Source organism: Bufo bufo, chromosome 2, assembly GCF_905171765.1.
Source record: "Bufo bufo chromosome 2, aBufBuf1.1, whole genome shotgun sequence".
NCBI lineage: Eukaryota > Metazoa > Chordata > Amphibia > Anura > Bufonidae > Bufo > Bufo bufo.
The window spans coordinates 25644517-25664296 of record NC_053390.1 but is presented as its reverse complement, the minus strand read 5'-3'; the positions used below and the strand labels follow the sequence as shown (position 1 = coordinate 25664296).

Genomic DNA, 19780 nt, shown 5'->3' with positions numbered 1-19780 from the left:
CTGAAAGTCAGTGGCACGACCTTCATTCCATGTGGGGTCTAGGACCTCATCGTCCCCTGCATCGTCTTCCACCCAGTCTTCCTCCCTGACCTCCTTTTCGGTCTGCACACTGCAGAAAGACATAGCAGTTGGCACCTGTGTTTCGTCATCATCAGAGACGTGCTGAGGTGGTATTCCCATGTCCTCATCAGGAAACATAAGTGGTTGTGCGTCAGTGCATTCTATGTCTTCCACCCCTGGGGAAGGGCTACGTAGATGCCCTTGGGAAACCCTGCCAGCAGAGTCTTCAAACTGCATAAGAGACTGCTGCATGACTTGAGGCTCAGACAGGTTCCCTGATATGCACGGGGGTGATGTGACAGACTGATGGGCATGGGTTCCAGGTGCCACCTGAGCGCTTTCTGCAGAAGACTGGGAGGGAGATAATGTGAACATGCTGGATCCACTGTCAGCCACCCAATTGACTAGCGCCTGTACTTGCTCAGGCCTTACCATCCTTAGAACGGCATTAGGCCCGACCAAATATTGCTGTAGATTCTGGCGGCTACTGGGACCTGAGGTAGTTGGTTCAGTAGGACGTGTAGCTGTGGCAGAACGGCCACGTCCTCTCCCTGCACCAGAGGCTCCACCAACACCACCACCACGACCGCATCCCTTATTAGATTTTTGCCTCATAGTTAGCATTCACAAAGCAAAGTAAAAAGTGGTTAAGTCTGTTAAAAATAATTAACCGCCAATAAAAACCCTGATGTAGGGTATTGCATTCTATTTTTTTTTTTTAACTCTATATGACAGCGGTTTTTGTGGCCTAAATAAGACACTCACATATGCATGTCTAATCCTAGATGTGCAGTATATCAGAGGGTTTTTTCACCCCAGTGACCAAAAAGCCATATTTCTGGCCTAAATGTGACAGTCACTTATGCTTGTCTAATCCCAGATGTGCAGAATATCAGAGGCTTTTTTCACCCCAGTATGCCAAAGCTGTATTTCTGGACTTGCAGATAGCCTGTGCTGGTGCACTATCGTTGCATAAAATGGCTGCCGATCATGTATTGATATTGACTAACTGAAGAAAAAAAAGTTCGTTTTCAGCAGTAGTTGGATCAGGGCAGGCTTAAAAAAATTGTGCATGCACCCACAAAACACTTTTTCTGTAGATCGCTGAGTGAATAAACCAGTTCTTGATAAGATTGCTCCCCGATCTCTCCCTCACAGCAGCTGCAGCCTCTCCCTACACTAATCCGAGCAGAGTGACGGGCGGCGCTACGTGACTCCAGCTTAAATAGAGGCTGGGTCACATGCTGCAGTTGGCTAATCACAGCCATGCCAATAGTAGGCATGGCTGTGATGGTGTTTTGGGGCAAGTAGTATGACGCTTGTTGATTGGCTGCTGTGCAGCCTTTCAAAAAGTGCCAAGAAAGCACCGAACACGGAACCCGAACTTTTACGTAAATGTCCGGGTGCCGAAAAACTTAAAGTTCGGGTTCGCTCAACTCTATTCACCATCACCCTTCTGAGGGTCCTACTCAGCCACTAAATTAGCATTAATTAAACTGTACAAGGTAAATGAACATTAGCTTTTCTCTACTAAACAACTTCAATGTAGAATCTATTCTTATCCTTTGTCGCCATCTACTGACCAAAGTAAATATTGCAGACATATTACAATTTAACATTTAACAGCATTATTTACCCATGCCCCACACCCTTACATGCCACCCCACTAAAATATTGGCTTCCTGACAACCCTACCAAATAAATTCATCTGCCACATAGCGCTGCGGGGGCGATACCTGCCTTGGAGCGTTCTGACCTGCGAAGGCATGCGTTCTCTGTCATTGGTGTAGGAACATGGCCCGACCCCTCCCAGGGTGGTAGCACATTCTAAGGAATAGTGTCCGCTACTGCACAATTGGGGGTGGACGACTAATCAGTCTGTGCTTCTTGGACTCACAGGCTTCGTTTGCCTCTCTAGGACACCTCCAGAATTATCTGCCGGGAACCGACCCTCTGAAAGACCAGGCCTAAGCATGTTATGGTGTAATCTTTGAGTTGGCCTATCAGAGTTTTCCCTTTGGACATCATAGATTGGGCCTTCCGGAAACACCTGCTGTTTCACAATATTTGGTTGCGGTTCCCAACGATCATCCAATTTATCTGTGGGCCGTTTAGCATGCACCAATACTCTGTCACCCGGCGACAAGGGTGTAGTCTGCACCGGTTGATGATCCCTAGGGGTTTGCTGTTGCAACTTCTCGTTGACCAACCGATGAACAGTCCTCAGTTTGTCTTGGTGCTCCTGCACCCATGAGTCACCTTCTGAAAGAGGTCCAAGGTTCATTTCGGCAACTTCTTGCCCTATGCGACCTAACAGCAGCATGGAGAATAGCCGGTAGTGTTATGAACATGATTATTATACGCCCAGAGTAGTTCAGGCAAATATTCGGGCCAGCGCAGCTTACGCTCTTTCTTCAGAGTACGGAGCATCTGTAAAAGCGTCCTGTTGAATCTTTCACAGGCCCCATTACCCTTCTGATAGTATAGCGTCGATCTTGACTTCTCAATCCCATGCACACCTCTTCCATCAACTTTCCTTGGAAGCAAGCTCCTTGATCAGAATGAATCCACTTCGGGCATCCGTACACATGGATGAAGTGCTTGCACACTGCATGGGCGGCGGATTCCGCCGTCTGGTCATGAGTAGGTACTGCCACAGAGAACATTGTAAAGGGATCAGTCATCACAAGGCAATACTGGTGGCCACTTACCGACTGGCCGATCAAGATGTAATCGATCATTAGGATCTCCAGTGGCACAGACGTTCTAATAACTTGATTCGGAGATCTCTGTTCAGGAGGCTTTGCATGCTCACACGCTCGACACTTCTGGCACGTTTCACAGACAATCTGCTCCAACTGCGGGCAGTATACGAATCTCTGTAACCACTTGTATGTCTTCTCCGCTCCAAAGAGAGCACCCTTTTCATGACCCTCGAGAGCCAGGCTACTAGGTATTACCATCTCCCACCTTTCTTCGAGATTGGTAGGCAGAAACACCTTCCGGTACATGATTCCATTTTTGTATTCGCAGCAGATCCCACCGCTGCAACAGCTTCTATCCGTCTGATGACAAGCGACTGCGCTGTTCAATCTTGGGCCATATCCCAGTATTCACCCAGTTTTTGATCTTTTTTAAGTCGGGATCATCATTTTGAACTTGCGCCTATTCTTCCTCAGTCTTCCCCAGAAACACTGTGCTGTCAATAGCCACCCCACTTGAGCTGGCCACGGGTGACTGCCGAGGTACTCTACCAAGATCTGGTATCTTAGTCCCTTCATCTTCTTCGTCAACCTCACCTACTGGGACATTCTAGGTGACTCTAGACAGTGCATCCGCATTTGCGTTATCTTTACCTACATGGTATTTGATGGTATAGTCAAACTTCATCAGTCTAGCCATCCATCTCTGCTCTAAGGCGTCCAGCTTTGCATTCTGTAGGTGGGCCAGGGGGTTATTGTATGTTCTTACTAGGATCTGTGCTCCGGTGAGATACCCTGAGAACCTCTCAGTCATTGCCAAGACTAACGCCAAAAACTCAAGTTTGAAGGAGCTATAATTTTTCGGATTGCGTTCAGAGTCCCGTAGGGATCGACTAGCATACGCTATGACTCGTTCTTGCCCGTCTTGTTCTTGGGCTAGTACTGATCCCAATCCATGCAGACTTCCATCAGTGTAGAGTGTGAGTGGTCTGTCATACTGAGTATATGCCAGGATGGGGGCACTAATCAGGGCTTTCTTCAACTCGTCAAATGCTTGCTGCTAAGACAGTCCCCATGATATGGGCCCAGTCATCGGACCGTGGGTTGTCCCCCTCAAGAGTTCATGTAGCGGTCCGACGATCTTCACAAAGCCCTTTATAAATCTTCGATAATACCCAGCCAATCCTAGGAATGCCTTCACTTCTTGAAGCGTCTTACTTACTGTCTCTACCTTACTCTCCGCAGGACAAACTCCCTCAGCTGATACGATGTGTCCCAGATACTCTAGGCTTGTTTGGAAAAGATGACACTTCCTCAGTTTGATCTTAAGGCCATGAGCACATGGCTTACTTAACACTTGCTGTAATCTCCTCAAATGTTCTTCAAATGTAGGGCCATGGACTACTACATCATCCAGGTAGATCAGAATTGACTCAAAGTTCAGTTCACACAGGCAGTGTTCTATTAGGCGTTGGAAAGTACTCAGGCGTTGGAAAGTGCCAGGCCAGCCCAGTGCATGGGAGAGTCTCTCACTCCAGCCTCTGGAGTAGCTCGAAATAATGGGAGACCCATGGGGGCAGCACCCCTTTTCCAATAATCAGACTGAACTGGGGCCATCGATGTGCCAATTGTCTCTGAATTTCTCCCAGGGATGCACTAAGTGCCTTCACTGCCTCTCGCAGATCCTCTTTATCAGAAGGAGTTTTTTTTACTTCCTGCAGCCTGCATCCTCATGGTATAAGCCCTATAAGCCTCTTCCTTGTCTCAGGCCACAGCCTCAGCTTGTATCTTCTGAAACTGCAATGTAGCATCTACCAGGATACATTCCCTAAGAGCCTGGTGAAGAGGAGGGCTACGCAATCCAAGGACAAACTGGTCCCAGAGGATTTGATCCCCATTTCCAAGAACGTTAGCACCATTTGCCTCTCTCTTCATGTGATCAGATCTCCTGGTGGGCGTTGGCAAACTGGTGGATCGTCTCATCTTCACGCTGGAAGAGAGTGAAGAAACGGGACCTAAGGGTGCCAGTACTCATCGTTTCTCCGTAAATAGACTCGAGAATATAGCATCCAGTGTCTTCCTTTCCTCTTCTGGATGTAGCATTACAGTGCTTCTAGCATCCCCTTCCAATGCTTTCAGAGCCACATCTGACTGTAAATCCGGAGCCAAATTGTATAACCTGAGGGTGCTCTCAAACTGTGTGGCCCAGTCTTCTAACATCATGTTTTGGCCATCAAACCGCACTAGTTGATTCAATATTGTCCCTGTGGGCAAACACATGGTCGGAGCTACTCCCACGTCAGGCGGGATGATGGGGACCACGTCCAGAGCCGTCTCGGAACCAGTTGGGTTCTGCATGGCAATAAATGTTACCTGCTCGCAGCACCAAATGAAAGGAGACCGAGGGCAGGGCCCATAAGTACAGAGGGTACACGATGCCACACAGACACAGACAGCGATTCTTTTCCAGTACTTGTCTTTGCTAAACAAATATAGTGAACAAGTAACTGAGCATATATAAGAAAACAGAACAGTAACAGAACATAAACACACAGTGAAGGTAATACTGCCTAACACTAAACCAGCTATTGAGAAATGTTTCCCGAAGTCCATACAGCAGCCTAGCTGCGCCTGAATGTTCCTGAGCTAGCTTCTCTTTGGGGTGCACCCTAAGTATAGCGCAGCAACGTGTTTCCCGGAGTCGTCGCGGTGAATCTTCCCTAGGTGCTGTTGCCAGACTCCACTGTGAGCCGTAAATCCTCTTCCAAGCTCTAAAGAGGTTCTCTCCTGACATCCTCAGCATTCAACAGGCAGACTTTTTCTGGTCACTTCCTGCTCTGACAGGAACCTCCTTCCTTGAGAGACTGTGATGCAGCAAGTGATTTTCCAAGTGCAACATCAAACCTGCATTTACAGTTCACTATCACACTTCTGAGGGTTCTACTAAGCCCCTAAATTAGCATTAATTAAACTTTAAAAGATAAATGAATATAAACTTTTCTCTACTAAAAAGCTCCAGTGTGACTATCTTATCCTTTGTCGCCATCTACTGACCAAGCGAATTATTTCAGGCATATACAAATTACATTTAACAGCATTAATTAACCATGCCCCACACCCTTACATGTATGTATGTAGTATAGTGTGTATACCTGTGTGTATGTATATAGTGATGGACAAACATCGGCTGGAGCGGTTCGTGAACGCGATCAAATGTTCGCGAACCACAAGTTCGCGGCAGACCCCATTCACTTTGAAGGCAGGTGAACCTGAAAAACCTTCAGCTCATATTTGCAGCCACCAAATACTTAGTAGAAGTGTACAAATAGTCCCAAAAAATGGACAGTGACATACTAGAAAGGGATCAATGACAAAAATTCCAACAAAAAATATATATCTTAATCAGGGGACATTTTTATGCGTCTTAAAGGGAAATTCTCAGAAATGTGCCCTGTTGGAGCCTACAAAAAATTTATTTTAGGCCACAGGAGTACGGGCCTTAAAAATTAGGCACTCACCTGACATAAAAGAAATTGCGATTATGTGGCTCGAGGTACATTATGCGGTCAATGGATAAAAATTTTACTTGAGACATGCAAACAATGGGCCCTTGTACGAGAATCACAAGATCCAGAGGTGACAATACTTTTTATTTTACCTCAAGAAAAGAACTGCAATGAATCCACATGACTCCCAAGTATCTAGAAGCCCCCCGAGTGAAAAGGGAGGGGGAGGTTTGCTGCTCCCTCCCCTCTATGTTATCTAAGTCCATCCCTCTTGGTTGGGCTTTAGGACCTTCCTCTACTAGTTAGTTTTCTATTTGGCAAGAAAGGGATGCAGATGAGTTCTTAACAAGCTCTGCCTCTAATGCCACCAGATGTAAGGCGGCTATACTATTAATCAATGTCCGACCCTTTAAATAGGCCTTAAGACTTGACTCGGATATTAAAGAGGACCTTTCATGGGTCCAAACATTGTAAACTAACTATCAGGATATGTAGTGCGGCGCCCAGGAATCTCACTGCACTTACTATTATTCCTGGGCGCTGCTCCGTTCGCCGGCTGTGACCCCCGGTATATTCTCCCGCTCTGTATGCTAATTGCTAGCATCGGAGCAATGGGGAGGAGACTGCTCTTTTTCTCAGTGGGCGTCTCCTTCTCACTGGCTGTGATCTGTCAAATCAAAGCGCAGAGCGTCACAGCCAGGGAGAAAAAAAAAACTCACCTTCTCCTTGGCTGTGACGCTCTGCGCTTTGATTGGACAGAACCCAGCTTTGCTATAACTCAACAATCCATTCACACACAGATATTCAGGGAGAAAGAGACATATTATAAATGCAATTGGCCATTTCTGACTAATAATGTACATTCTTCTTATCTTCTATCTGACTCTGCCTAACTACTGGAGTCTCATTTATTGAGAATGAACTAAGTCTCCACAGGCACACAGCACTCACAAGGAGATTCTTAGTTCAGGATAATCTGAATACAGGGTGTCCCTTTAACTGTGTCATCCATTTTCTTCAACATCCAAACTTCCAACCTTTATCAACAACTTGCTATACCTTTTCACTGCATCTCTACATTCTCTTTCTTACTCTCTCTCTCTCGCTATATTTGTTTGGCAATTTTTCTTTTTTTGTTCCCCGTAGTTACTTCATGTGGTCCCCATGGTCTGTTTCAGTTCAATCCCAGGATTTGGGTCTGGCTCACAAGGCACTTTAACACCTCAAATCCTTAATTACATAACTTGGCGGCCGGGCTTCCTCTAGGTCAGTGATGTCGAACCTTTTAGAGGCCGAGTGCCCAATTCAACCCAAAACCCACTTATTTATCGTAAAGTGCCAACACGGCAATTTAACCTGAATACTATAGTTCAATATAGTATATATTCCATGTACTTTATCATTTAGCTATTAAAGCCTGCCTACATTTAGTGCGCTGCCTGTGCTGTTCATAGTACGTCCTGCGCTGACGAATGGCAGGAAAAGTCTAAGGGATATTGGTACACCATAGACTTTTTTCACAGTGCGGGTGCCCACAGAGAGGGCTCTGAGTGCCGCCTCTGGCACCCGTGCCATAGGTTCGCCATCACTGCTCTAGGTCCTCCTCCCTCAGGATTATAATCCTTCTGGTACACCTAGTCAAAACATGCTCTAGGTCCTCTTCCCTCAGACAGTCTTTCTGGTACACCTAGGCAGGACAACTGCAGAGACCACCCTGGAGACCCACCAGGTCTATGATAATCTCAGCATAGGGTGTCCCTTACATTTTCCAGTCAGATAAACTATCAGTACATGCAATACTATCTCTACTTCCTCTATCACTATCTCAGACTTACTTCTATCCTTCCCCACATCTTCTCTGTATCTTCTTGGGCTTGTTTTTCAAACTGCAGAGTCTGGTCTTATAGCTTTGCCCTCTGATTTGGGAATCCCTCTCTTTCCCAAACAGACACTCAGGCCAAACAACTTACTCTTATTCTTTCGGGTTGACCCTGACTGCTATGATGGGATTCTGTCTTTATTCTCTCATGCGCCACATGATGAGTCTATGATGTGTTCGTGAAAAAGTCTCTTTTGACACCCTTCTTCGTGGAAGGTTCCCTTATCAGTTTCCTAAGACTTCACCATGTCCCCATGTACTTTTTCATCATGAAAATTTCCTACTGAGTATATTTCTCACACACATCCCTCTCCTTCTGTCTCCTTAAGGCCTGTTTCACACGGGCAAAATTTCCGCGCGGGTGCAATGCTTGAGGTGAACATTCATTTCTATGGGGCTGTGCACATGAGCGGTGATTTTCACGCATCACTTGTGCATTGCGTGAAAATCCCAGCATGCTCTATATTGTGCGTTTTTCACACAAGGCAGGCCCCATTGAAGTGAATGGGGCTGCATGAAAATCACAAGCATCCCCAAGCAAGTGCGGATACGGTGCGATTTTCACGCATGGTTGCTAGGAGATGATCAGGATGGGGACCCAATCATTATTATTTTCCCTTATAACATGGTTATAAGGGAAAATAAAAGCATTCTTAATACAGAATGCTTAGTACAATAGGGATGGAGGGGTTAAAAAAAAATAAAAATAATAATTTAACTCACCTCATCCACTTGTTCAGGCAGCCCGGCTTCTCTTCTGTCTTCTTCTTTGAGGACCTGGGAGGAAAAGGACCTGTGGTGACATCAGTGCGCTCATCACATGGTCTGTCACATGATCCATCACTATGGTAGTGTTTTAATTGACTGTGCTGCTCGTTGCACTTCAGGAATGCCCTAAGCCGCTTACAAAAACGTAGTCATGAGACATGATACCAGTTGCCCGTGACAACCCCTGGTCTGTGGAGACTGTGTCAACTCCACATTGGTAGTATAACATTAAACCAACATCACATCAATATCATAGTTCTTTGGACAGGACAATTATAACATGTAAGACTCACCCAGATCTTCGTAGTCAACACAGGAAGGGACAGAGGGTCATTTTGTAAGAATACATTTCTTACCGTGAATCTGCATTATGATCTGTCCGTCCCGTTGGAGGACTTGTCGATGTCGATCCGAACGGCCTTACTAGATGTCCTGCCCCACGTTGGGAGCCATTTTCTGTGGTCGCAAACAGACCTTCTCATGTGATGCTGTTTTGGCTTCTAATGAGGTCACCAATAACGAATACTACTCACAAAAAGTTAGAGATATTTGGCTTTCGGGTAAAATTTATGGAAAATGTAAAAATTTCACACCACAGGGATATTATAATCATGAAAGTAGAGCATTTAAATAAAAGCGTGCAATGGTTATTTCCTCATCTCAAACAATGTATTGAAACAAAAGCCAGCAACAGTGGTAGGTATACACCCCAAAAAATTGTAATATCTCAATAACGTGTCATGTGGCATTGAGCATCAATTACAGCTTGACAATGACATCTCATGCTATTCATAAGTCGACAGGTCTGGAGAAAGTGCAGGCCACTACATTTGAAGTACCCCAGCCATTCCCTAATGATGCAACCTTGATGAGCTTGAACATTGTCGTTTTTGAAGATGAAATTAGGCCTGGGTTGTTCAAGCAGAGGCACAATGACTGGATTAATGATGCTATTCAAGTAGTATGGACTTGTCACTATACCTAGACACACCTGCCCAAAATGCAACACCACCACCAAAGGCTTGTCTGGTGACAACTGTGGCTGATGCATAGCGCTCTTCTTGATGTCTCCAACATCATTGGAGGCCATCATTTCTGCTCAGCGTGAATCTACTTTCATCAGTGAACAGCATTGAGGCCCACTGGTCCATCGCCCTGCGTAGATGATCCCTGGCCCATGCAAGACGATTACACCTATGCATGGTGGTGTGGTCAGGTACCCTTGCAGGTCGTCTAGAACGCAGACCACGCTGACGTAAATGGTTTTGAATGGTCTGATGTGACACTTGGGTGCCTCTCACCTACCTTAAATGTGCCTGAAATTGTGTGGAATTCATAATTCGGTTCCACAGGGCATTGTTCACAATTAAGTGGTCATCAGTGTGGGATGTGGCCAAAGGATGTCCACTTCTAGGCCTTTCTGTGACTCTTCCAGTCTCTCTGTATCTTTGTTGCAACCTGCTGACAACAGTCTGTGACCCTCTAAGCTCAGTGGCCACTTCTGTCTGAGAACATTCTGGGTGAAGCCTTGCAATGGCGAGGTAGTGTTGATCAATTGTTAGGTGGTCTCATGACTAACTGTTAGGTGGTCTCGTCTTGGTCTCATGATTTCCTGGTTCTAATTGAACCAGGAAATGTATTGGGTAATTCAAGGATCAAACGCCTGTTCTGAATTTTGCAGTTATTAGAGAACAGCAAGTTGTGCAAAAGTACTGAAACTTTAAACAGCTGGACATGTGCACTCAAAAGTTTAGAGAAGCTATTACACTTTTGGTGATGTAAGGTGACAAAAAAAATATTTTTTTTAGCACTGTTTTTATTAAATTTTTTGACAATGTCCACCTGAGGGGTTAGGTCATGTGATATTTTTATAGAACTGGTAGATACAGATGAGGCGATACCTAATATGTCTACTTTTCTTTTTTCCCTATTTTTTTTACTTTATTTTGGGAAAAGGGCGGTTTTTGTTTTTTACTTGAAACTTTTTTTTTTTTTTAACTTCTTTTTTTCACTTTTTTTTTGTCCCACTATGAGACTTCAACATTTCAGGGTCTGATCCCTGTTTCAATACAGCACAATACATCTATACTGTGCTATATTGAACGGTCAGTGTCTTACACTTTAAGATGCTTACAGTTGCCTAGGAGACCCAGCCCTGGGGCTGGATCTCTTGGGCTTCCGTAGCTGGCAGTCCTGATGCCTGTTCAAGGCATCGGGGCTGCCATAGCAACCATCGGGTCCCCGTCACCCCAGCACGGGAACCTGAAGGGGATGTACAAGCTGCCGCAAACCCCCTGTATGCCGCAGTCAGCGTGACCGCGGCATAAAGGGGGTTAATCCGCCGGTATCGCTGTTTTCACCGATGCTGGCACAGCAGGGCATGTGGGGCAGCGCGTTAATCTTAGTACCTGCAAGTTAGGACGAGCATTATCGTACAGGGTCGTTAAGGTGTTAATTGGAATCGAAATCAAAGTCTAAATTCTGGAATTGTGATCGTATCCTTATTCTTCTGTGACTTCTCTCATGACTATCAAGATCTGATTTTTGCGTAAAACATTGCTCACATTCTGAACATGAATACGGCTTCTTTCCTGTATGAAGTTTCACATGTCTATTAAGATAGAGTTTCTTTGCAAAACATTTCCCACATTCTAAACATGAATACGGCTTTTCTCCTTTGTGACATCTCTCATGTCTAACAAGCTCCGATTTATCTGTAAAATATTTCCCACATTCTGAACATGAATTCGACTTCTCTACTGTGTGAAATAGCGCATGTTTAACAAGACTTTGTCTAAGTGTAAAACGTTTCCCACATTCTGAACATGAATACGGCTTCTCTCCGTGACTTCTCTTATGTGTAAAAAGATTGTATTTGTCTGAAAAACATTTTCCACATTCTGAACATGAATACGGCTTCTCTCCTCTGTGTCTTCTCTGATGTGCACTAAGACTTGAAGTCTGTGTAAAACATTTCCCACATTCTGAACATGAATACGGCTTCTCTCCTGTGTGAATTCTCTCATGTGACTCAAGATTTGCTTTCTGTGTAAAACATTTCCAACATTTTGAACATGAATACGGTTTCTCTCCTGTATGAATTTTCTTATGTCTATTAAGAGTTGAGATATCACTATAACATTTCCCACATTCTGAACATGAATACGGCTTCTCTCCTGTGTGACGTAGCGTATGTTTAACAAGAGTTTTTCTAAGTGTAAACCGTTTCCCACGTTCTGAACATGAATATGGCTTCTCTCTTGTGTGACTTCTCTCATGTCGAACAAGCGCTGATTTATATGGAAAATATTTCCCACATTTTGGACATGAAATCAGCTTCTGCGGTGTGCGAATTCTTCTGTCTGTAGAAAGAATTGATCTTTTTGTGATCTTTTGAAACCTTTCACCCCCTTTCTGACCAGCACTTGTGGTAGCAAACTGTGATTGGTCAGATGATTCCTCATGAACAGGGGGATTATATGATAGGTCTGTACTGTGAAGTCCTGGATGTACATTACGATTTTCTCCTGAAGAGCACTGCATGATGTCTTCATCTTCTGCTTCATAATTTTGTGACAACATTAAGTTTCCCTCAGAATTCTTATAGGAATTTTCTGCTAAAGATACAAAATGCAATTACTATTTTTTTTAAATCTAAATTACAGAGTCGACAAACTTATAACATTCTTATTATTGGGGTTGTCTCATCTCACTGTTACTAAGTCCAGATCACCAGCCGGCCGGGAAACAGCAGAGTGCTCCAGCGCCCACTGTTTTAGTAGCTCCTATTGCAGCGCATGAAAGTTATGGAAACTGAATAGACTGAATAGCACAGCAAACTATGCTGTTTCTGAGTTAGGGAAGCTGTGTGGCTAAAAACAAACTGCACAAAAACTGCACTTGTGATCCCAGCCTTATAAAGCTTCTATAACCTCCGGACCATGTCTGGAAACGAGCCCTGCCCTCTGCCAACACACTTTGCTTTTCATGGATAACTGGACAAATTTTTACTACAATAAGGAGCATCATGGTTGGAGCTGCTTTGCTCCTCAGGGTCTTGAGACCCGGCTACCATTGGGTGAACAAGGACTGGAGCTTAGATCTGCTGCACGGCGACACTTCTATTTCTATACTCCTATTGGTTGGCTTTTGTGTCACAATGGCGCATCTGGGTCTGCATTAGTGTTGCGCGTGAATATTCGATTTGCGAATTGTAATCGTGAATATCGCCACTATAAGAATTCGCTAAGATTTAGAATATAGTAATATATATTCGTATTCGCGAATAGTGTTGATCGCGAATATTACTCCTCCATTACATGTCACTGCACACACGTGTATACACTGCACATGACGGCTCTTACCTTGTGATATAAGAGGCTGGTGCTCCTCCATTACATGTCACTGCACACACGTGTATACACTGCACATGACGGCTCTTACCTTGTGATATAAGAGGCTGGTGCTCCTCCATTACATGTCACTGCACACAAGTGTATACACTGCACATGACGGCTCTTACCTTGTGATATAAGAGGCTGGTGCTGCTCCATTACATGTCACTGCACACACGTGTATACACTGCACATGACGGCTCTTACCTTGTGATATAAGAGGCTGGTGCTCCTCCATTACATGTCACTGCACACACGTGTACACACTGCACATGACGGCTCTTACCCTGTGATATAAGAGGCTGGTGCTCCTCCATTACATGTCACTGCACACACGTGTACACACTGCACATGACGGCTCTTACCTTGTGATATAAGAGGCTGGTGCTCCTCCATTACATGTCACTGCACACACGTGTACACACTGCACATGACGGGTCTTACCTTGTGATATAAGAGCCTGGTGCTCCTCCATTACATGTCACTGCACACACGTGTATACACTGCACATGACGGCTCTTACCCTGTGATATAAGAGGCTGGTGCTCCTCCATCATGGCCTCCTTGTACAGATCCTTGTGTCCTTCTATATACTCCCACTCCTCCATGGAGAAATAGACAGTGACATCCTGACACCTTAGAGGAACCTGACAACACAATGACACCGTCATCACCCAGACCCCTCCAGTGCTGTTACTGGAGAATTTCCCAGCATTACCAGCAGTGTCACCTCTCCAGTCAGCAGCTCCATCATCTTGTGGGTGAGCTCTAGGATCTTCTGCTCATGTATCAGGGGGTGAGGGGGAGGCTCTGTGATGGGGGGAGGGGTCCTGCTCCGTCCTCCTGACTCCTGGAGATGGATGATGGGAGTCACACAGTCCCCCGGTGTCTTCTTCACTATTGTGTACTCCTGTGGATGGAGAGAGACACTTAGGGAATAAACCCTTCAGGGGCCATGTGCTCTCCTCCGGCCCTTTCCTCCTGGTACAACGTGCCTACTTACCTTCTCATGGCTCCTACAACATGACTATTGGTCACCGGTCACATGATACATCACTCACCATATTGGGGGCTGATCTTCAGGTTGTCCATCACTTGGAAGGTCTGGAGGCCGTTCTACAGGACCCTGGACTCTTCCTATCACTTCCTATGATGGATTCTCCTCCCCGATGTCTGACTTGTTACAGAATACAATAAAGAGGAGAGAAATCTAGAAAAGTTTACCTCTCCGCTCAGCAGGGAGATGATCTCCAAGGTGAGGTCTAATATTCTTCTGCTGATCTCCTTCCTGTCCATCCTTGGTGGCTCATTCAGGAGAAGGCTCGTATTGCTGGTTTTCTTCATGACGCCTCCAAAAAAACAGGAATAAAGGTTAATCAGTGAGTCCCATGTCCCCGATAATGAGGCCGAGAAAAAGTACAACTCATCCCGCAAAACTCAGACCCTCATAAACCTGCACTGACAGGAAAAACCCTGAGCTCCGGGTGTATCTAAGCTCCTGGCAGTGCAGTGTGTATCTAAGCTCCTGGCAGTGCAGAGTGTGGAGGCAGTAGACATGTCCTGAGTATCTCGGCACGGCCCCCCGGTCTGTTGCTGGTCGGCGCGCAGAACACTGCACACACGGATCGCACACTGAGGAGAATACACTTGTGTAAATCAGGCCTAAAACGACCGTACACCTTCAATATCAGTCAGATTAACCCTTCTTCTCCTGGAAGCTCTTTTCTCATACAAATACTGCGGCGTCAGCTTCTATGTCTTTTGGATGGGGGGGCATCGAGCTGCTCTCAGACACCGCTAGTGGCAGTGAGGAGTGGGCATGCTGAATTCATTGTGCCCAGTGCCGAGTGTCCACCAGTGGAAGTGATTCTGGGGGCCTCCAATACTTACCAATGTCGTAGTTGGTAAATTTGGAGCATGTAAGCCCTGCCTCGAAAACGTCCCCAACCCAAGTGTGAACTTCAATTACTATGCTTTCCCTTTAAGTGCAAGGATGTGGTGTGTTATACAATAAATCATAACTACTGGTGTCCCTAGGACTATGTTACACCTATTGATCCTGCACCTACCTAATTAATTAAGACTTAACTTTTATTCATTGTGCTACTAATAATACTTGTGTTATTAACTAAGTCTTTAAAACTTTCAGTACATCGCAGCCTTTGTATCTATTTGATTTCCCTGTCCGGATATCACCTGACCAGGTTCCCTGCTGCAGGGTAAATTAACACTCGTGCCTGTCTGGCTGCGCGCTGCCAGTATCGTATGGAGGCACTGTGTTATACCTTAACACTATGCTGCTAAGCTGCAGAGATGTACTGTTTAAAAATCAGAGCTTTACGCTGCCCCCGACATGTTTCGCCGTGTACCGGCGTCTTCAGGGGTTAGGGCAGAGTGTAAGCGTGTCCCCTCCCGGCTGGCTTATAAGACCTTCGTTTGTGACGTCATTGCTGTGGGCTTCACTAATGGGCGTGGTTCGGATCCCTTATTGAGCTGATGATAGGACGCGCTACAGGACTCCACCCCCTGATGACGACGTCCTCCTATCCTATGTCATGAGGTTGTGCTGCGCATGTCCTGTGGACTTCGACGTTTCCCAATGTACGTCTTACTGCGCATGTCGGCGAACTTTATTCTCGGCCCTTCAGATTCCGGATGTCGCGCTTCCTTGCGGCGCATGCCCATGGACTTAGTCGCTGGCACTGGCGGCTCGATTGTTCATCATATGCATCCCGACTCCCTTTTTCCCCCCGGTATATTTTTGTCTGCGCAGAGCTTGTATCTTCTGCGCATGTCTCCATACTTAGGAGTTTATATTGTACTTGCATTTATTACTTTATCGTCTTGTGCACATGTCTGGAGACTGAGCTCCAGTCCATTATTGGTTTTCCTCATAGATATCAGGATGCATATCCATGGGCATTATTCTGCCCTATAAACAGTGCCTACTTATGCTCCATGTTATAATGCTTAGATGTTTTTAATGTCTGTCTATAAGCATCGCCAGCAACCCTACAAATTGCGTCCGCTCCCTTCAGCGTATGTTCCTGGACTTAGCTACTGGTACTACTGGCTCATTCAGCATCATATGCGTCCCGACTTATCCACCCAAGTGTTTTTGTCAACACTGGGATGAATATCTTCTGCGCGTTATCTCCATACTTAGTTTTTCATGTACAGCTCCTACACTTGCCACTTTGTGAACTTCTAAGTATGTCCGGAGGCAGGGCTCCAGGCCCTAGCGATACTCCTAGTAGCTGTCAGATTCGCATATCTATAGGTATGGATCTACCCTCTAGTTGGGTCCTGTTTGTGCGCATGATTATGGTACTTAGATGTTTTTTGTACGCGTCTGCAAGCATCCCAGCATCCCTTTAACTGGGCTGGTTTGTTTCCAATGCGTTGATTATCTCACCTCAATAGTGTCTCCCACTTCTCTCCCTATATATATGGCCTTTATCTGGACATGGCGTTCACTATACATTACCTGTACAGCAAATAGATGAGGCCTTTATAGGATTAGGATTCCTCTACCATATAGCCTCTTTAGGATATTTACATTAGCGCCACTCTCCATGTACAGTTGTATTGTTACCACAGATACTCAACTTCATTGTCGTATTTTTCTTTTTTGCTAGGTCTTGCCGTCGAGTGGGTTGCTCTATTTTTCTTAGAATGTGTCATTTTCGATTTTATTGTTTGTTTATAATGTTTTTTCTTTTTCATTTTCTTTCTTCCTAGGTGGGGGTCATGCCTATAGGAAGGACGAGTACGTGAACCCTTCATTCAGGCCTCTCGGAGATAGACTATTAAGCAGGTAAATCCATTTTGGTTCCTCCTGTTGGAGTTTTTTTTATCTATATCTCCTTTGTGTGGGCCTGACTTAACCTTCGTTAGTCCCCAGAATTTGAAATCTGTGCTTTGGTCCTTATGCTTATCTCTCATGTGTCTGGCCAGCCTGGTGTCTTCCCCTGTATTGATGCTGCTCTGGTGTCTTGAAATTCGCCTTCTTAGCTCCTTGGTGGTCTTCCCGACGTATAGTTTGGGACATGCACATCTGATGACGTAGGCCAATCAGAAGGCCAAGGATAGGAGGACGTCGTCATCAGGGGGTGGAGTCCTGTAGCGCGTCCTATCATCAGCTCAATAAGGGATCCGAACCACGCCCATGAGTGAAGCCCACAGCAATGACGTCACAAACGAAGGTTTTACAAGCCAGCCGGGAGGGGACACGCTTACACTCTGCCCTAACCCCTGAAGACGCCGGTACACGGCGAAACATGTCGGGGGCAGCGTGAAGCTCTGATTTTTAAACAGTACATCTCTGCAGCTTAGCAGCATAGTGTTAAGGTATAACACAGTGCCTCCATACGATACTGGCAGCGCGCAGCCAGACAGGCACGAGTGTTAATTTACCCTGCAGCAGGGAACCTGGTCAGGTGATATCCAGACAGGGAAATCAAATAGATACAAAGGCTGCGATGTACTGAAAGTTTTAAAGACTTAGTTAATAACACAAGTATTATTAGTAGCACAATGAATAAAAGTTAAGTCTTAGTTAGTTAATTAGGTAGGTGCAGGATCAATAGGTGTAACCCAAGTGTGAAGCCCTTTTTCTGGCGGGGCTTACATAAGCTCCATTCAGTTTTGGCCTGAGACAGAAGGAATCGGTATGTCAGTCCCTGCAAATTCAGGACCCTTGACAAATATGAACCCATCCTAAACTACATGGAGGCGCTGCCTTATATTGTTAGGCCTCATACACAGGAACGTCTGCATTGTAGCCACAACACAGTGCTCAGAAGAGAGGTGTATTTTATACCGCACTGTATCCATGTGCTATGTCTGACCGTACCTTTACATACGTGTAACATGTCTGATCATAACTCTGTGTATGCAGAACACACGGTGCATCCATAAAAAGGCAACAAAAACAGAAAAGTACCAACTGCCATTGCACAGAGGCTGCCGCTCCTCCATTACCTGTCACTGCACACACGTGTATACACTGCACATGACGGGTCTTACCTTGTGATATAAGAGGCTGGTGCTCCTCCATCACATGTCACTGCAGACACGTGTATACACTGCACATGACGGCTCTTACCTTGTGATACAAGAGGCTGGTGCTCCTCCATTACATGTCACTGCACACACGTGTATACACTGCACATGACGGGTCTTACCCTGTGATATAAGAGGCTGGTGCTCCTCCATTACAGGTCACTGCACACACGTGTATACACTGCACATGACGGCTCTTACCTTGTGATATAAGAGGCTGGTGCTCCTCCATTACATGTCACTGCACACACGTGTATACACTGCACATGACGGCTCTTACCTTGTGATATAAGAGACTGGTGATCCTCCATTACATGTCACTGCACACACGTGTATACACTGCACATGACGGCTCTTACCTTGTGATATAAGAGGCTGGTGCTCCTCCATTACATGTCACTGCACACACGTGTATACACTGCACATGACGGCTCTTACCTTGTGATATAAGAGGCTGGTGATCCTCCATTACATGTCACTGCACACACGTGTACACACTGCACATGACGGCTCTTACCTTGTGATATAAGAGACTGGTGCTCCTCCATTACATGTCACTGCACACATGTGTATACACTGCACATGACGGCTCTTACCTTGTGATATAAGAGGCTGGTGCTCCTCCATTACATGTCACTGCACACACGTGTATACACTGCACATGACGGGTCTTACCTTGTGATATAAGAGGCTGACGCTCCTCCATTACATGTCACTGCACACACGTGTATACACTGCACATGACGGCTCTTACCTTGTGATATAAGAGGCTGGTGTTCCTCCATTACATGTCACTGCACACACGTGTATACACTGCACATGACGGCTCTTACCTTGTGATATAAGAGGCTGGTGCTCCTCCATTACATGTCACTGCACACACGTGTATACACTGCACATGACGGCTCTTACCTGGTGATATAAGAGGCTGGTGCTCCTCCATTACATGTCACTGCACACACGTGTACACACTGCACATGACGGCTCTTACCTGGTGATATAAGAGGCTGGTGCTCCTCCATTACATGTCACTGCACACACGTGTATACACTGCACATGACGGGTCTTACCCTGTGATATAAGAGGCTGGTGCTCCTCCATTACATGTCACTGCACACACGTGTATACACTGCACATGACGGCTCTTACCTTGTGATATAAGAGGCTGGTGCTCCTCCATTACATGTCACTGCACACACGTGTATACACTGCACATGACGGCTCTTACCTTGTGATATAAGAGGCTGGTGCTCCTCCATCATGGCCTCCTTGTACAGATCCTTGTGGCCTTCTATATACTCCCACTCCTCAATGGAGAAATAGACAGTGACGTCCTGACACCTTATAGGAACCTGACAACACAATGACACCGTCATCACCCAGACCCCTCCAGTGCTGTTACTGGAG

The 19780-nt window shown here is 45.7% G+C and overlaps 1 protein-coding gene and 1 long non-coding RNA gene across 2 annotated transcripts; both read right to left on the bottom strand.

The window, feature by feature from the left end:
• Positions 1 to 10890: 10890 nt before the first annotated feature.
• Positions 10891 to 12498, bottom strand: LOC120991154 (gastrula zinc finger protein XlCGF17.1-like). Its single transcript, XM_040420065.1, has one exon. It carries the CDS (start codon positions 12495 to 12497, stop codon positions 11367 to 11369), a length of 1131 nt encoding a protein of 376 aa, XP_040275999.1. The 5' UTR covers position 12498; the 3' UTR covers positions 10891 to 11366.
• A 1682-nt stretch (positions 12499 to 14180) lies between these two features.
• On the bottom strand, positions 14181 to 19659 carry LOC120991189. Its single transcript, XR_005776538.1, has 3 exons — positions 19602 to 19659; positions 14534 to 14658; positions 14181 to 14219 (listed from the first exon to the last, which is right to left on the bottom strand). It is a non-coding gene; the product is annotated as an uncharacterized LOC120991189 (long non-coding RNA).
• Positions 19660 to 19780: the final 121 nt, after the last annotated feature.